Source organism: Mus musculus, chromosome 2 (assembly GCF_000001635.26).
Source record: "Mus musculus strain C57BL/6J chromosome 2, GRCm38.p6 C57BL/6J".
Classification (NCBI taxonomy): domain Eukaryota; kingdom Metazoa; phylum Chordata; class Mammalia; order Rodentia; family Muridae; genus Mus; species Mus musculus.
This window is the reverse complement of record NC_000068.7, coordinates 181,089,871-181,108,380: the sequence shown is the minus strand read 5'-3', so window position 1 is coordinate 181,108,380 and position 18,510 is coordinate 181,089,871. Positions and strand designations below refer to the sequence as shown.

At 48.9% G+C, this 18,510-nt stretch overlaps 1 protein-coding gene across 39 annotated transcripts in view; it reads left to right on the top strand.

Annotated features, from left to right (window-relative positions):
* The window catches only part of Kcnq2 (potassium voltage-gated channel, subfamily Q, member 2), a 60,002-nt gene that overhangs the window by 27,200 nt on the left and 14,292 nt on the right, over positions 1-18,510 (top strand). For 14 of the 39 annotated variants that reach the window (XM_017315767.2, XM_017315754.2, XM_030247788.1 and 11 more), the window contains 3 exons: positions 3,400-3,494; positions 7,763-7,831; positions 11,402-11,431. In XM_017315767.2, the coding sequence (XP_017171256.1) occupies positions 3,400-3,494; positions 7,763-7,831; positions 11,402-11,431 (194 nt within the window). Of the gene's footprint in view, positions 1-3,399; positions 3,495-4,709; positions 4,740-7,762; positions 7,832-11,401; positions 13,040-16,088; positions 16,143-18,510 lie in introns of those variants that run through there. The other 25 variants (XR_003950848.1, XM_017315741.2, XM_017315753.2 and 22 more) reach the window with 7 other exon arrangements.

The following is an 18,510-nucleotide window of genomic DNA, read 5'->3' as shown; positions in this document are numbered from 1 at the left end:
TGTCTGTACTGTATAGCTTTCACCATAAAACATATATTGTTTTGTAATTTCAAAATATACAAAAAGGAACAGATTGCCCATTTGAAAAGTAAAATAATTGCATGTCCAAGGGGCCAAAAGGTTTAACAGGGAGCAGCATAAATTGAGTACCACTCCCATATATGGAAAAGCCATTCAACAGTACCCTGTGAGTCTAGTACCACCAAAGAGCAATAGCATAGCTGTTCCTGCCTCATCCACAAGCCCCTCCTTATTTGTCTTGCCTACAGTTTCCCCACTGTGAATTTCAGGGTGGTTCCCAGAGCTTCACAGCACCTCCAACCCATTTATGATGCATGACCACAGGGTGAAGGTATTGTGGTAGAACAATTGATCAAAAGGTCTTCCTTTGAACAAAGATGACTTTCTACATATTTGGGGGCAAAGCTTTGGTTAACAATGACTCCAGTAGCCCCCATGTAGGTACAGGGGTAGAAAAACTGATTTTTCAAGAGGATTATCACCTGGTTATGATTCTGGCACTCAATCAGAAAAATACTTGGAGGCAGAGTCTCAGAGGAGGTACCAGGCCTTTCATGCCTTCAAAGTGTTCTAAAGAAGTCAGCCTGGCCGGCCTGTACCCCATGTACTCCTTGATGTTATTGAAAGATTGATGGAGACCAAAGTAAGTAAAAAGAAATCCCATGTTCAGGGACTGGATGAAATAATCTCATTCAAATGTTCTTCCCACACATTGGCATGCAGGTCCAGTGCCCTCCACCCCCTTCCTGCAGAAATGGGAAAACTAATCCTAAGGTGACTTTGGAATTACAGTGGACTCTGGATATCCCAATACAGCACTGAAGCAGGACAAATTATGGAGACTCTTACACTTCCAGATTTTAAATCTATTACAGAGCGGCAGCAATCAAAACAGTGTAGTTCTCTGGATGGAGAGATGGCTCAGCTGTTAAGAGCACTGTCTGCTCTTTCAGAGGCCCCGAGTTTAATTACCCAGCAACCACATAGTGGCTTGCAACCATCTGTACTGGGACACAGGTGTATATGTATATAGAACACTCATACATTAAATAAATGAATAAATCTGAAAGACCTAAAACAAGAGTGTAGTTTTCCTATAAGGACAAGTTTACCAGTGGAACAGTGAGCCATGTGTCAACTGATTTCAGATAGGGCACCAAGTCTTCTAATGAGAACTGTTTCAACACATGGTATTAGGCAACTGGAAACCTATTTTGTTGTTGTTGCTTGCTTGCTTGTAACAGAGTCTCTATAGCCCAGGCTGGCCTCAAACTCATGCCTCTTGCCTCAGCTTCCTAGGTTCTGTATAATAGACATGTGTCATCATGCTGTTTTTATTTATTTAATAAAAAAAAGATGATAGCTGGCAGTGGTGGCACATGCCTTTAATCCCAGCACTTGGGAGGCAGAGGCAGGCGGATTTCTGAGTTCAAGGCCAGCCTAATCTACAAAGTGAGTTCCAGTACAGCCAGGGCTATACAGAGAAACCCTGTCTCTAAAAACAAAACAAAACAGAAAGAAAGAAAGAAAGAAAGAAAGAAAGAGAAAGAAAAAAGAAAAAGAAAAAGAAAAAAGATGATGTTTGGCTAGGCTTTGAGGCTAGGCTGGGATATATAGTGAGATATTGTGGGTGTGTGGGAGCTAAATCTATTAAATTATTTAGAAGCAAGCAAGCTTTATTGTTTTTATCTTTTTATATTTGACACCAAAACACAAGTAACAAAAGAAAAGTTAGAGATCATCAAAATAAAAAATGTGTGCCTCAAAGGACATTCAAGAGTGACAAGACAACCCATAGAATGGGAGAAAGGTTTAGAAATGAGCTTAATACCCAGAATATATAAAGAACCCCAGTAGCTCAAGCACAAAAGACAAACAACCCAGATGGTTTTGGTGCAAGGGGCTTGAATGAACTTTTTTTTTTTCAAGAAGAGAGACAGCTGGCCTCAGACATGTGAAAAGATGCCATTAGATGAATGAAGATCAAATCATGAAATGCCAGTTGACACTTGCCAGAATGGTTAAAATTTTAAAAATGGAAAGTAAGCATTGGTGGGAAATTAGTGGCACTGGACTTTCACATACCATTGGTGGGATGTAAGATGTAGCCACCACTCGGAAAGCCATAATCAGAGTTGTGATCAGTGGTAGAGCACTTGTCTCACATGTGCAAGGCTGGATTCTACCCTTGGCACCAAAAGAAAAAAGGAAGGGGTGGAGAAACCAATCAAATAAACCAAATAAAACAACCAGAAAAGAAAGGTGACACATAAAGTTGTTACCCATGTGACATGTAACATTGTTGCCCATATTGTTACCCACACAACATGTAACATTGTTGCCCACATGACATGTAACATTGTTGCCCACATTGTTACCCACATGACATGTAACCACATTGTTACCCACACAACATGTAACATTGTTGCCCACATAGTTGCCCACATGACATGCAACATTGTTGCCCACATTGGTGCCCACATGACATATAACATTGTTGCCTTTTTCACATGGTCACTCCTTTGTTAGGACACAAAACAGGTGATTAGCCAAAATCCTCCATGTTTATAGTACACATAACAGTCAAAATATGTGTGAGCTATGCTCACTGGTGGATGGTCAAAATGTATGTGATCTGTCTGTATAATCAAGTGTTATTCAGTCCTCAAAGGGACGCAGCTCAGTGCACAATGTGCACAATCCTCAGCTTCCAGGGCCTTTCCCTCCATGCAAGACACTAACAGGCAGACCATACAATCAAGAGATTCCATGATAGGAAATTTCCAAAACAGGCAAATCCGTAGAGACTGAAAGACTGATGCTACCAGGGTTTGGCGGGAGGTCAGAACAGAAGTGTCTACTTTATGTGTGGGCCTGCCTCCCTAAGGGTAAGACACTGGGGATAGATTGTTGCTGTGGTCACACAATGCTATGTGTACTGTAAAGGAGTCAAAATGGTAGACTTCATGTTGTGTGGATCATGATGACTATACACAAAGAAAAAAAGTATACAGAATGGGAAAAGGCCTGAGCCAGTGAAGAAGCCTGGACAACTATACCTGGTAAAAGGAGTTCAGTCCTCCTAGGCTTGTTCCCATTCTCAGGTCTCTTGGGGTTGCGAGTAAGACTTGTTTGGACTGGAGAAACAAGGAAGACAGAAGGGAAGATCACCAAGGCTCACTGCAGATTCACTTTGAGCGAGAAGCAGAGTATCTTTCATACCCCACCAGCTTCTTTCTGTGGGCAGCATGCTTGTACTACAAGGTTAAACTGATGCTGTGGGGTGAGGACAGGCATGGGGCTACAGTTCTATGTGGGTGAGGTCCCTGGAGATGTGTAGCCTCAGCTCTGCCACAATTTCACCTCTTTCCACTGCAGTCTGCCTGGAGATTCTATGCTACTAACCTCTCACGCACCGACCTGCACTCCACGTGGCAGTACTACGAGCGGACAGTCACTGTCCCCATGTACAGGTACTGCGCCAGGCCCAGCCTCACCACCCTGCATGGTGGTTTGCTTTTTAATTTACATTTGTTCTTTAAACCCCATTCATTTGTATTTGTTTTTTAAGTGTATGTATTTTTCCACAAAGGATTCTGTGTGGTTTATTTCACAGTATTGATTTTGTTCTTTGTTTTATGCTGTTGTGGCTTTTATTTCTTAGTCTTGTACCCATCCTTTGCTTTTCATTCCTCTTTTGCGTACATTGTGTTGTGATTCCCCACTCCAAGACATTCTATGAAATGAAAGCTAACCTTAGTGCTGGAGGCTGAAAAGCCTCTAGCAGCTCAAGACTTAAGAAGTACAGAGGTGTCTATGTTCTCCAGCAAAGACCAGGGCAACTATGGTATGCATGCATATAGGGAATAACCCAGACTACAGTGGGATTCTAGAGATAGGAAAGTCATACCATCAAGGGGGCCTCCAGCATCCTCAGCAACACAAAACACAGGACACCCCAGGAAAATCTGGAAAGCAAGGAAAGGTCAGGAAGTGCCTTTCTGGGGGCCACCAGGAGACAGTGCCAGCTGGCCTGTGGGCCACTGCTCAGAAGACAGGTGGCAGCACACGCTTGGGAATTGTGTGCACAAAGCTTGAGCTTAGATGAAAATGTGAGGCAAGGCAGTGAAGCCGGAAGCTGTAAGTCAGAGCTTCTCTTCACCCTGAACTGAAGACAGAGATGAGAGGGGGTGGGGGGAGAGAGAGAGAAAGAGAGAGAGAGATCAGACCAGTTCTTCCCAGCTTCACTACCCGAATCATTTCATTCCACATGTTTCTATCTATCTGAGCCATCCCTAGGTAGCATGGGCACAGAGCTCTGTCAGGACTCTTGGGCTGGGGGTCATCTTCAGGGATCAGACAACCAGCAATGGTCAGATAGACCATAGACCATACTGCCTGCATCAGTCTTGGCAAGGCATTGCTTGGGACAAAGATGGCTCTGCCATCAGCACTTACCCAAGACTTCTCTGTAGCCCTAAGCCCTCACCTGACCGTGCCTCAAGCTCCATGCGTCTTGCAGGGCATTGAGACAGGACTGAGCTACGGGCTAATTTTCTTTATTCTGTTGTCTCCCCCTACTTCCCTTAACGTTTTTCTTTTTCTTTTTTCATTTTTTCTTATCCTGTTCTTTTAAAATATTTGGTTCTTTTCCCTTTGTGTGTATGTATGTGTGAAACCCTTGAAAGCTCACAAACTCAAACCTATGGGGCCTCCAGGTAGGACATGCATGGGATGGAAGATGTGTGTAGCTCTCGTCTGTCTGAGTTTGGGGTGGGGCAAGCCCTCCAGAGCTCATACCCCATCCTAGAGCACCTGCCCTATAGTCCTCATGCTACCATCGTCAGACCCTGTCCCCCAATGGCCCCTTCCTGCCTGGAATCCCTGTGTTAACCTGTAGTGCCTTTGGGCCAGTGTGAGCACACCTTGCCTCTCTGACTCGCTTCCTTAGCTTCTGCTTCCCTGTTGCTGGATCCCTTGTCCTCAGTGTGTCTTGTTCTCTGGCCTGCTTCCTGCCATGTCTTACAGCTGTGGTTCCCTAACCCTGCCTCTACTTATGAGCAGTGTCGGTCGTGGGACTAACTGTGTTTCTGAGGGATCTGTGTTTAGGACCAGGAGCACATCCCAGACTAGAATCCTACTGTGGACATCCGCCCTAGGCTCTCCTTTCCAGCGTCTGAGTGCCCTCATGACCCTGGAGTCTTTATACCACAATGGAGAAAGCATGAAGGTCCAGAGAACAGAGCCATTTATGCTGGGTGGTGTGTCCCTTTTGCTGTGTTTAGGGCCAATTTGGGAAGCAGAAAACAGTCTTTGTTCATGTGCAGGTAGCTGTGCTACTCAGGAAGTCACACCCCACATGTAGAAGGTGAGCCACCTCCTTACCCTGCTTGGGTGAGGTTTATGCTGGAGGAAGACATCCATACCAGCATAGCCTTACAAAATGGGTCAGCCCTTCCTGACCTGGTCCAATAGCAGGTATAGGTCCTTTGCTCTAGAGCTGTGACCTGTCTCCTACCTTTTATAGGGACTGGACTAGGAGATTAAGCACTTGACTCTCAAAATAGAAGGATTCCTGGGTAGGCCCTTGGACATCTTCCCAGACCCCAGAGGCACAGGTAACTGTGGAAGTAGCATCCAATATCCTGCCTCTCCCGGGGCTCCCAGTCTCCTGTCAGGTAGAAGACCCGTGTCCTCTCCTGTCATGCTTCTCTCCTCGGCCCATCTTTTCCAGCCAGCACCACACTCAGAAAGAAAATGTCCCCCAGAGCCTCCAACCTGTGTGGCTGGAGTTGTACCATGAGACCAACAGTATTCTCAGATTAGTCCATACTCCCCTGGGGTTGCTCCTCCCCCAATCCTTTGTGACTGCTCAGGGGTGACCAGCTATGTGCACGGCCCTACTCCATGTGTCTGCCCCTGGTTGCTGCTTTGTGTGTCCTGGGCATGCATCCAGTGTGGCTGGGAGGGCTGGTTTTACATGTGTCTAACCTGGCCTATGTGGTGGTGTGTGTGGGAGCCCAAGGCAGAGGGCTGTGCTAGAGACTCTGCTCCAGGCCCCAGGGCTGGATGAAAAAGTGGAGGGCCGGCCCTCATGGCACCAGCTGACTAACTGATTGCTAGGCTCCTGCTTCATGTGGATCTGTCAAGGACAATGAATGGCTTGGGGGAAGGGAGGCAAAAAAGGGTAGGGAGAGAGAAGCTCACAGGGCTTGTGATGTTTTGTTTTGTCTTAAACCAGAATTTTCAGAGCCCTTCTAGGTCTGACCCTGGGTTTGTGGCTGTGAAGCAAAGAAGGCCCAGATGTAGCTACCCTTGCCAGAGCCTGTGCAACCTATGGGGGTAAAAGGAGAGGGGAGGAGAAGATAACCAGAGACAGCAGTGGCTCAGGGGTGTAGGCTGTGTCTCTGCCTGGAGGAACAGGATTGGAGTGAAGAGCGAGTTGGCCAGTGAACTCAGCTGCCCTTCTGTTTTAGAGGTGGTTGGGGAGCCATTAAATGTGGGAGAAGGGTAAGGCTGCTGGGCATGCTAGAGAGACCTACTGGAGTGGGGGTGGGACAGAGAGATGGTGAGAGTCTAGAGAGTCCCAGTGAGGTAAACAGACACAGGAAGACAGGACATTTCCAATACAGAGAGGAGGGCTGGCAATGCCAGTCTAAGAGGTGGCTTACTGCTGCAGGAAACCAAGCATAAGAACCCAAGTTCTGTGCTTTTTAGCTGAGGGGTCAAGAATGAAAGACCAGATGAGGTGGGGGGTCCTGAGGAGCCTGGTGTGTAGTCGGAACTCTGGGAGGCCAGCGCTAAAAGAGACACAAGAGGGAGCTGCAGCATAAAGGTGCCCTGGAGCAGGATCAGAACTGGGAGATGAGTGGCAGGGCCTGGGGTTACGGAAGCCAAGGGACTGTTGTGTTTATTCTAAAACAAGGTGGGAATTTCATGGAACAGGCATTTGCTAGGAGGAAGCTGAGGGTCTAAGGCTGAAAGTGGGATGGGACAAGAAGATTATCTCACCCCTGGGCAGCAAGGGTTCACCCTCCGCATGGGAACATGTCTTCCCCAATACTGTCTCTGACAATGGACTGACCAAATGCCAGGGCAGACAGGCAGGCAGAGGCCTAGCATGGGCTGCCAGTGATGTGTGACCAGGTCAGGAAAAGGAACAGAGACACATTATATGCTGAGGGTCCTCAAAGCATCAGGGCCTGATGAGATCAGACTTTTCTTCCAGGATAATCATCCTATAGTCCTGGAAGTGAGCTTCTCTTTGCCCAGCAAAGCCCTTTTTGTGACCTTCCCCGGCACCATTCTAGCCTTTGGAGGCAAAGAAGCTCTGCAAAGGGACTCAAGGGTCTGAGACCTTGAATGTGTTGGGGTGCTGTTTGCAGCTCCTTGAAATTTTCAGGGTCAGGGAAATAGAGCAGAAGAGAGGTTGGGAAGAGGCACCCTACCTGGACTCTGCTCTCTTGATCCATCCTGAAGGGCTGGGCCCTCATGGCCTGCTGTCCATTTCCTGTGCCTGAGGCCCCAGGCCCCAGGAACAACATGAGAAGGGTTGGGGGGGATAAAGACAGCCCTGGAGTTTGGGAGAGGTGGAGGCACTGAGCCCAGAGCTTCAGGTGTTCTGCACCCATGCTCTGGCATCTGCTGTTTGCTCCCATGGATGGAGTAGATGTGGGTGTACAGAGCTGAGCCTCAGCTCTGATGGGGTTAGGCTTACTCACCTCTCCTTGTCTTGCCTCAGACTCATCCCACCTCTGAACCAGCTGGAGCTGCTGAGGAATCTCAAGAGCAAATCTGGACTCACCTTCAGGTCAGCACAGGGTCTCCTCCCAAGCTAAGGCTGGAACACTGAGGGAGACTGGGCAGCTTGGGTCTCCTGAGAGGCTCTAGAACTTTGGCCAGTGACAAAAAGCCCTGGGGCAAGCTTGGCTACTAGTCTTAAAGACTAGTTAGATTCTGCTGGCTGGATTAAGGATCCTATCTCTAGAAGAGTAGCTGGTTAAGGGGATGGGCACGAGGTGGGTGGGGTAAGGAGTGAACTTTGATCAGGCATCATCTGACTCATTCATGACTCAAGCTTAGGTGGGAAGTAGTGTCCCAGCAGTGCATTTCCAGTGTTGGGTGGTGGCATGTTCACAGTAGTACCTGCTGGTCTTTCAGTTACAGAATTTGTGACTCACGGTGTTTGGACCAGTGATGGGTATAAAGAAGGGCTTGCTTTTCACAGAAGTGGAGAATAAGGATAGAGCCCCAAGCAAATTCCTGTCTCCAAAGAGCCTTTGGAAGGACAGGATGGTAGGCCCTGTTCCTAAACATATGTGGGCACTTCCTAACCTGCTAATGTGACCTCCAGTGACCATTCATTCTACACCTGGATTTTCTGAGTGGATTTGATCCATTCATCATCTCCATTTAAGAAGAGAGAACTTTGGAGAAATCAACAGGGAAGAAGATAAATGAAGTCACAGTCAAAGACTGTAGTGACACAGCCATAAGCCAAAGCCACCTGGAGTGGCAAGGTGGATCCTCTCCTAGAGTTTGTGAAGGAGTTCAGTGCAGCAACACCTTGACTTCTGTGTCTCCAGGACTGTCAGAGAGTAACGTGTGTGGGTTTAATGACCTGATTATGCTGTCATGTTACTGAAGCTTTAGATAACTCAGATTTGGAGCTGACAAAATGGGGTGCTGTTTTAACAAACACCCAAGAGTGAGTCAGTGGGTTTCAAGTTGGGTAATGATTGGATCTGAGAGAGGTTTGAAGCACATATTAGAGCAAACCTACACTATCTTGAAGGGATGGTTAGTGGAAGTGTGAATGTTCAAAGATGCGCTGGGACATCTCCCAAGAAGTGAGGTTTCAGTTTATGGTTGGTTGGTTCCATTGCCTGTAGGATGTGGCAAGGCAGAAACATCATGGCAGAAGGGTGTAATGGGTGAATACTGCTCATCTTGTGACAGTTGACAGGAAGAAGCCAGGAACATGATTCACCCTTCAAAGGCACACTCCACTGATCTGTCTGTATATACATCCCCTGCCCCTGTGAATAGCCTATTCTTTATGAACTCATGAATGGCTTAACTCAGGGATGAGGTTGCTTTGATCACTTCTCAATGATGCCATTATTTGGGCACCAAGACCTCAGCCCATGACACATTCAAGGAGATACTTCATATCCAAACTAAATGGAAACCTATACCATTCAGAAAGAAGTCTGCGAAGATTGTGTTACTGAAACCCAGGACAGGTACTACCTGTACCTGTTGTAGAGTATCAAAGGCTTGACCGAGTTGTTTTCCCCTGAGGCACAATCTTAAGAGGTGAGTTTGGATGTTCAGTGGTTGAGGGAGGTTTCCTGCCAACTACGAAGAACACAGCCTAATTTCTCCTTGATGTTCATTGTCAAATTTCAGAAGAAAAATTAGTTGAGAACCCCTATGAGAAACTTGAACTTGGAGATCTGGGGACATTCTTAACTTGTCCAGACAGTGAAGGGCTATTCCTGAGGAGAAGCACTTCAGCTACAGAGCACTGGCTGCAGAGAGGGCAGAAAGTAGGTGTGAGACTCAGGTCCAGTCAGTCAATCATCTCGATGGAAGTCGGAAATGAAGAGGCTTATCCATGAGAGCTGTGGAAAGGACTCTTCTAGAGTGGACTGATAGCCACTCCTCAGCTACCTCAGGCCCTCAATAGGATGTTCATGTCTAATGGATTCCATTCTAGGACTACCTCTTGGTTGCACACAGGACTCTCTCTTGACTAATGCCATTCATCCTGAGCCTCTTCGAGGTCCTACAGAGGACTCCCCTGACCAGTGAATTCTACCACGGGTCAGTGGGACAAGTTGAATGAAGGCAACATTGTAGATTGTTACAAATAGGAGGGATGTTAGTACAGTGACTTACAGCCACGTGGACTGCCCTCAGGGTAGCAGAAGTAGAGATGAACAGAGTCAGGGGTTAGTTATTACTGAAGCTTGACTCTGAATAGAATTTGCCTTTCGGGTTTCAAACTTTGGTAGCCAGAGATCCTTTATCAACCTTCCAAGTTTGAGAGGACCTGTCACTCCGTGCTGGCCTCTCCATCATAGCCAGTAAGTGAATGATTTGCTTGTGAGACTCATACCTGTGTGTGGGGGGCTTTCCCCCAGGACAACCACAGTCTCGTTAACCACCTATATGTGGTTCAACAGACAATTAAATGACTTTCTGACAGAGTTGATGCTGCAGTGAGCTGAGACTCAAGGAATTTAGGGATGGGTGGTGTATTCTAGACCTCAGATACACACAAATACGGTGCATGAGCACTAACTCTCAAAACATGTCTGTAAATGTGACCCTTGACTTGAAAAAAGGCCCTTGCACAGGTTGTAAGTTAAGTGCTTCAGCCACTATCTAACTGTCTGCATAGAGGTCAAGAGAGGAAAGCCAGGATGCCAGAATGTACACAAGAAGAAGATGGAAGAAGAAACTAGAGAGATAAGCTATTAGCCATGGATGTAGAACCCCCAAAGCTGGAAGAGGCAGACATTTCCTGAATCCACTGGCTGACTATCCACACCTTAACTTTGGATTTGTGACCTCCAGAACCAAGAAAGGAAATCTTCTAACTGTTCCCAGATGCAGTTAGGGTTGATAGGATGGGTAAAAGTGAGCCGTCAACTGTTCAGTCTGTCTGAGCTCCCAAGGGCTGCTTGGATCTCAGTGCTCGTCATACAAAAGACTGACCTGGCACTGCCCTCCGGAGGGAACAAGGGGTCACTCTTCAACTTCCCTTCTTACTTAAATAAGATCCAGCCACCATCTACTTATTACTACTAGAAAGAACCAACCCCACCCAGCAAAGCAGATAATGGCCAAAATAGATCTGCAAGCCTGGGAATGACTACTGGCCTTAAAACAAGCATGACCACGGACTGTGGCAAAGTCCTTGGCTGATTCCTGCTATCGCTGAAAAATTGCACAGGAGGAGGGAAATTCCATTAAGTCAAGAGCTTTCTTCAGCTGCATTTTCTTTCTGAAACTTTATACTGGTATGATTGTATTGAAATGAGCATCCATTAATATCGAATAAAGGAGCCCCCTGGGTCAGAAGACCACAGTTCCCTTGGGAACCCCTTCCTTCCCCCAGCCTTGTTCCTGGGCCTTGTAGTGCCTCATCAAGAGGACAGGCACTCTAGGGGAATGGTTCTCTGCACCAGGTTCCATTACATATGACCCAACCTGTGGACATGAGCATAGGTGTCAGGTCTGAAGCCAGAGGCCTGAGTAGGTTAGACAGATCCTAGAGGGGGCCAAGGGAAGTCCCCTTTCCTGGGCCACTGCATGTGCCATGGGGCTGCCAGAGGGGATAGCTACTAACTCTTTGTTCCTCTGTTTGAAGGAAGGAGCCACAGCCAGAGCCATCACCAAGGTCAGTTCCTCCTGCCTCCAGCCGCCCTGGTGTGTGCTGTACCCACCTTGCCTTGCTCTCTCTGTGTATACACCATGTGTCATGGGGCAGGGCTACCATGGGGCCCTGTGTGTGCTTCTATGTACAGCAAGTAACTGTGTGTCCTGGCACACCCAGGGTCACTTCTCAGTTATAGCCTCCTCACAGGGATTTGGCAGCACTGGGGGTTGTGGGGTAGGGCTTCTTGGATCATCCTCCCAAACCCTGCCCATGGGCCTGCCCCACAGGGAACTCTGAGGCTGGTTCCTGTGTGCTCTGCAGGTATGTTGCTGAAATTTGCAGTCCCAGCTGGGGCCCCTCCCATCACTCTAGTGGGGAGGAGAATGCATTCAGAATGCTGGCAGAAGAGAAGAGGGACCTTGCTACCTGATAGCCTTTGGGTATCCAGAGTCCTCCTGAGGAGGTTAAGGTGCCCTAGCCCCTCCTATACCTCCAAGGATATTCCTACCTTGCTGCCCTCTCTCGAGAGCTCTCTCTCTCTCTCCTGGTCCCTGATGGTCTCCAAGGTACCATTTGCTCAGGCTGGTTAGATGGGGCTCCAGTGTCAGCTCTGCTTGGTAGAGAAAGGAAAGAGACTGTGTTGTCCTAGCACTTATAAGTAAAGAAAGACCATCTCACGGATTTCAAGTTCAGTGTGCATCTGCCTGGGTATTCAAGGCCTTTAGGCTGAGTGTGTCCCTCCCCCAAGTGAACTGTCCACAAGGTACAGTGTGTATATGGCTCATAGACTTTAGGTCTCAGAAGGAGATTTGCCTGACTCCTTGTGCCCTCCCAGATACCAGGATTACCTAGAGAATATCTACAAACTGCTCTTGTCCAGGGAAGGGTGGAATTTGGCTGAACCCGTTCTCTGTCCATTGGAGAATGGCACTGTCATCTCCCATCCCACAAAAAGAGAATTTATAGGTGGTGTCCTGAATTGCAAAGACTGGCACAGCTTCCCAAATCAGCTAAAGGGACAGCCAATGATGGCAAACCCTGGTCACTAAGAAGATTAGCTGAAAAGAGACCGTCTAGTGTAGACATGTGACATGTGAAGGTAAAAGAGCTTCACCTGGCTTTGGAGCAGGTAAAACAGGAGAGGATTGGCAGCCTCACTGTGCCCAGGGGTACCCATTCCAGTTCCTCACTGTCCATCAGGGCTATTCTGGTCTGCCCCTCTGACAGCTCTATTTCCTGTGACCCTGGGGCTGGGAGTCCCTTTGGTTATGGACACCAGGGCTGTGCCCCAGGTGGACCAAGACTGCCCTGATGGTGATGGGTCTGGAGGCTTCTTGTCTCTTCTCCACGCTGCCCTGACTGTCTGACCCTTGCACCTTGACTGGGATCGAGTTGCCCAGGAGGCTTCTGGCCTCTTGCAGCTCCTCGCGCTTGTTGCCGTAGCTTTAGCATTCTCTGCGTGAGTCTCGTCTCAGCCTTTCTCTCTCTCTCTCTCTTCCTCTTCTGCCCCCATCTGGAAAATCTTGCTGCCCCCAAGTGCTTTAATCACTGTTACTGCCCTTCTTGGGCCCCTTTCTCGTCTGCTCTGTCTTTTGGGATGAGGTGCTGACCCTGAAAGCAGGACTCAAGGTGAGGACCCACGAGGGAGCCCCCTGGCTCTCTGGTATGTTCCGTGGCTCCCCTGCTCTCCGCCCTGCCACTCCTCTGTCTTCCCCGCGTGTCAGTGGCCCCTGCCTGCCTGTACCTCCACACCCTTCCCTGAGGGCTAATGACTACCAACCCAGTCCTTCCAGGACACCCTGCTCCCAAAATGCTCAGTTGAGGCAGCAGATTTGCCATCCCCGGGAAGGGTGTACAGGTCCTTTGCACAGACACTGGGATCTTCAAGGAGGTTGGGGAACCTGGAGAGCTAAATGCTGAGGGAGTGAGGACTAGTTTCTGTCAGTGAGGATTTCCACTCTTTCACTGGGATGTATACCTGCTACCAAGGTAATGGAGGGTGGGGTAGTATCTCTAGCCTCTTCCAGGAGCAGCTAAATCCCCTCTTTAGCACCAAGAACATAGGAAGTGTATGGAAAATTTCTACTTAGGAGACAAATAGTGGGGTGAGCCTATCCCTGGGCTCTTGTCTAAATGCTAAGTGTGGGGAGGGGAGCAAGCCTGGCTTCCCAGAGTCTATCTATCCTTGGATTCAGCCAGTCTAGCAGGAGTCAGTGGACATGTTTCTGTCTGGTTCTGGACACAGCTTTGTACTTTCCCTGGCAGGACCAGCTGACATTATCTTTCTGGGCAAGTGGGTAGTGTGAACCCAGGACCTTTCCCCCAGCTACCTAAAGGTACCTTCCTGGTGTGTTGTGCCTCATGATGAAGGTACATGGGGTGGTTTGTTCCTGAGGAGACTTACATGTCTAGGCTGTAAACACTGGGGGCATCTGGGTCAGGGGAACCAGGACAGGTGGGAGCTCAGGCTTGGGCTTTAACAGTGTTTTCTGTGACTGCAGTTGCTGTGACTGTCCTTTGTGGGCTTGTCGTCTTTCTCACTGTCTCCTACCCTGTGCCTAAAGGAACCCCCCTAGCCCTGGCTTTGCCCTTCTTGTCCGTACAGGTCTAGTCTTCTTCACAGATGGAGGTGTCTGTGTGTCTTGGTGCCCATCTGCCCTGTCTGGCCTCAGCCAGTGTCTGTGGGCCAGTCCTCCACTGGGCTTGGCATCCTCATGGGCTGCCCAGTTGGCATCTGCCTGTGATTGAGATTGGCCAAGCATTTGCAGATAAGATATAGCTTCACTTTGCTGATGGGACAGAAAAAAATGGCATCAGAGGGAATAGTCACACCAGCCCAAATTAGAGGTAGGTCCTTGGTACCCACCAATCAGGGAAGGCTGTGGAGAGCAGTTTCCTCATCCCCAGATCTTGTTAGGCTCTCAAGCCATGCTTTCTCAGACAAGAATGACAAGCCACATATGACATTCATTAAAATGGACACAGCTGGAAGTCATTCCTGAGTCTCAGTGGCCAGATGTGGTCAGTGGCTACCAAACTAGACAACACAACTATCAGACATGGTTTCTATAGCAGACCTAGGCCTCAGGCCCAGGATTCTCAAGAAGCCATAGAGCTGGGGAACAAAAAGGACATTTGTCAAAGGTGTTGGAAGTGGACCGCCTCTGTCTTTTGTTCCCAGGGTGGACTTGGGGGCTGCGGTCCAAGGAGCTAGGTGCTCATTTGCTTAGTGGGCTGTTTAACCCTGGGTCATATCATGGAGAATGCTCAGATATACTACCCTGTGGTAAGTCAGCAGCAAGCATCCAGCCTTTGTTCCACATCTCCAGAGTGTCTGAGAAGCCCAAAACTGCTTGTCTACCTAGAATGCCAAGCCTATGTGGATGCTTGGGCAGAAGTCCTCAGGGTGCTCAATGTCCTGCATGAACAGTTTCAGAATTAGCCTGTCTGGTCAGCAGCGTGCTCTCTGGAACCAAGTTCCCATTCTGATTTCTGTTAACGCCAGTTAGAGCAGTGTGTCTTTGTGCCTAAATGGGGAGGCAAGTGCAGTCAGTGACACATAACACTGAGGCTGTGTTTGAAAAAGTGTTTGATGGGGAAAATGGACTGCTGGGTACTTTCTTCCTAGGGCTTGTTTGTGTCTGATGTGAGATGGTCCTATATGTTGGTTTACTCAGGGACGAAGTTTGTGAAGTGCTATTATAACTATGCAGGAAGAAGGAAGGCCTGGAGGGAAAAAAGATGTGTTTTGTAATTTTCTCTTTTTCTCTTTTTCTTTTCTTTTCTTTTCTTTTCTTTTCTTTTTTTTTTTTGGTCAAGATGGTTTCTTTGCTTAATCCTGGCTGTCCTGAAACTCCCTCTATAGACCAGGCTGAGGTCTGCTGTCTGTCTGGTCTGTCTGTCTTTCTCTTGCCTTCCTTTTTTTCCTTTTTTTCTTGTTTAACTTAAACATGCTTTCATGTTCTAATGGAAAACAAATCTCAAGAGTCTGGGAGATTTCCTAGAAAGGGTCACTATTTTCTGGGACTTTGCAAAGGATTTCTGTTAGCCCAGACCATGGCAAGAAGGTGGACTCGTGGAGTACCAGATCAGCCCTTCTAAATATGGCTATGTCCCCAAACCTCTTCTCCTTCTAATTGGGGGCAGCCATTGCCTCCTGAATAAATCAAAGCCCACTACTGACAGATCACAGGCTGGTGTGGCAAACCCTCGCCGCTTGCCAATTGGTTTGTAAAGCTAAACTGCACATTTTCCCCCTCCCTAAAAGGCGCATGCTTCGCAGTGGTCACCTTCCAGACTATTTCCACCCACATCTGGCCTCCTGTAGCATCTTGGTTCATGTGTTATTATTATTATTATTTTTGTTGGCATGTGTATAGCAAAAAATAATACATCTCTTAAAACATGAACCCACACTCTGGCTTTGGAAGGAAAGGGTATTTTTGGAGGAAAAACACAGGGATCCTTTTTCTCCAAAAATAGAGAACCGTTTTCTTTCCCAGGCAGCAGAAGACTTTTGCGCGCTCCCCTTTCTTGCTGTCCCTGCTCAGACACAAACACTGTGGCTGGGGGACTGTGAGCCTGAACTCCCTAGGTGGTCACAGTGCCTCAGTTACCTGCTCTCTGTTCCGGTCCTGTCACCCGCCCCCAGGACTAACTATACTCTCCTCATTTCCAGTAAAGGCAGACCGTGCCGAGGGTGCCTGTGTGGATGCTGCCCCGGACACTCTAGGTACCACGCAATGCTCGCACGGACTGACCACGCTGCACGCTCCTGCCCTCCCTGCTTACTAGAGGTTCAGGATGAGCCGGCACAGTGCCCCCCCAGCTCCGAGTCCCTTGATGCCTAAACACAGGGCAGAGCTGGGTGCCTGGCCTCTGACTCTAGATGGAGCCCCTCCTGCCAGAGCAGGGGGCTGGCTGGCCAGGGTTACTAATATAGAAACAGTCCAATATCCTTCAGGAAACATTTCCTCTGGGGCCGGCCACTCTGGTACCTCTACTAGGCATTAAGGACCGACCCTTAGCCGGCACCTCACTAAGGGAGGCAGCCCGCTGTGTTCTGGGCTCTTCAGGGCCCCCAAAAGCCAAAGGCCATGTCTCCCCCTTCTGACTTGCAGGCCTGGTTTAGGGAAGACTGGAAACAGGATGCTGAAAGGCCTCCTAACCCCTTTGCACCTTGACTACACCCTTCCCTTTCCATTCCCCTGTCTGTTGTCCATGTATGAAGGCATCTGTCCTGCTTGCTCTGGGGCCCCTGCCTCCTGGTTGCCCTCCCATGCCTGTCCCTTTCCCGGCTGGAACAACCCAGCCCTGTTCAGGCAGCGGTGGTGGCCCCCGCATGGGGGTGCCCCCATCATGTGCATGTGTCCAGCCGTGCCGAGCAGCATGCTGTGCATTTGCACCTGTGCATGCTCCATGTCCTTCTCCACCTGGAGAGGGGCTTGAGGGCCACCTCCCCGCCCCATGGGCCTCTCTGCTGGCTCTGTGTGCTGGAGGCGGGTGCTTGTGGGGAGAATGTTGCAGCTGCAGACAGGGAGCTGGGTGTCTGGGCTGCCCTGGGAGGCAGCCTGCTCAGGCCCTGGCTGAAGTTACCTTGCTTGTCCATAGCATATGTGACCAGGTGCTTCTGGCCACAGGTTGAACCTTTAGGACTAAGAGACTAAGGCCAGGCTGCTTGAAGACCAGAAGTGCTAGGAAGAATGGGTCTGCAGGAGCCCAGCCGAAGTCAGCCCTGCCCTCTGTGTTCTTGTGGACTGTCCCTTGGGCATCCTCAGTCCAGGCACAAGCTGGGCAGTTGTCTATGGATGCCGGCTCCCTGCATTGCTGAGCCCACGCACTGACTAGGGCAAAGGCCATCTAATGGCTGGTTTCCTTTTGAATTTCACTCTGGAGATTGCGACAGAAAGCAAGAGGCTGGGGTTTGCTTGCTTCCTGGATTCTACCTGAGCTGACCTCTGGCTGGTGTCATGCCCCTCACAAACTGGGTAGTTCTGTTCATGGGCTCTCTTGCTGGGGCTTTAGGGGGAGCTCTGGAGACCTTCCTACCCGATGCTTGCTTTGATCTTGGCTTGGTGGCTTGGGAGGTGAGAGAGAGTCCCTTAAGCTCTATTCAGGCCCTAGAGATGTGGAAGACTATAGGGACTCTGTCCTGGCAATGGCAAACCACTTTGTCCCTTTCTCTGTCAGAGCTTCCTTCAGAGGAAGGGACAGTGTGGAGAGTTGCAGACAGAAGAACCAAGACTAAGGGTGGGGGTTTCTTTCCTGGAAGCTACAAATCTGCTGTGGGCTGCAGTCCTCTGTAGGGCTAGATTCCAGGCCGGGTTTGCATGGTTGATAACTTCTTCTGGCGACTGTGGAAGAAATTACCACTAGGATGGAGAAAGTGGCTGGCTTTGGGTGACCTGCTTGGAGAGACATGCTCAGTCTTTCTTGTTGCAACCCTTTGCAGAGGGCAGGGGTCAGGAGGCAGTAAGAACCTGACTTACCATCCATCACCAGCCATTGCTCCTCACTCTGCATGACAGCCAGAGTTAAATGTAAACTGATCGTAAGTTGTTACAACAGTGAATGAGTCCTGGGACCCCATCAGGAAGTCAGCTCTGTGACTTGGTCAGCACCAGACTGCTTAGTGACATCTCATTTCCCTTCCTGAGTGCTATTGGGAAATGTGTGCTTCCTCATCCTAGCTTCTACCTTGCCTACACCCAGTGAACTGTGAAAGACCCATTATCTTGAGTCTTCAATAGTTCCTGTGATCGAGTGGCCCATAGGAGGAGAAAAGAACATTTAGAAGCCACAAATCCCCGAATATCCAGTTTTCTTCAGATTCAACTAGAACTTTCTACTTAGAAAGGGGTCAGAAAGTCATGTGGATTCTGGGTGTCCCTGGCTACCACCTGTCTGTTGTGTGACCTTGGGTGTTTTAGTGGCACACTGAAGTCTAGACTCTGGGCTATTTTCCAAAGCTAGCAGATGCCACTGACTCTTGATGCTCCCAGGCCATGGGACATTTTTGAAGCTGCCTCAATTTCCCTGTGTGGGTTTTGTGTCCCTGGCTTCCTCTTCTTCCTTCCTCCTCTTTAGAGAGTCTGAGCAGG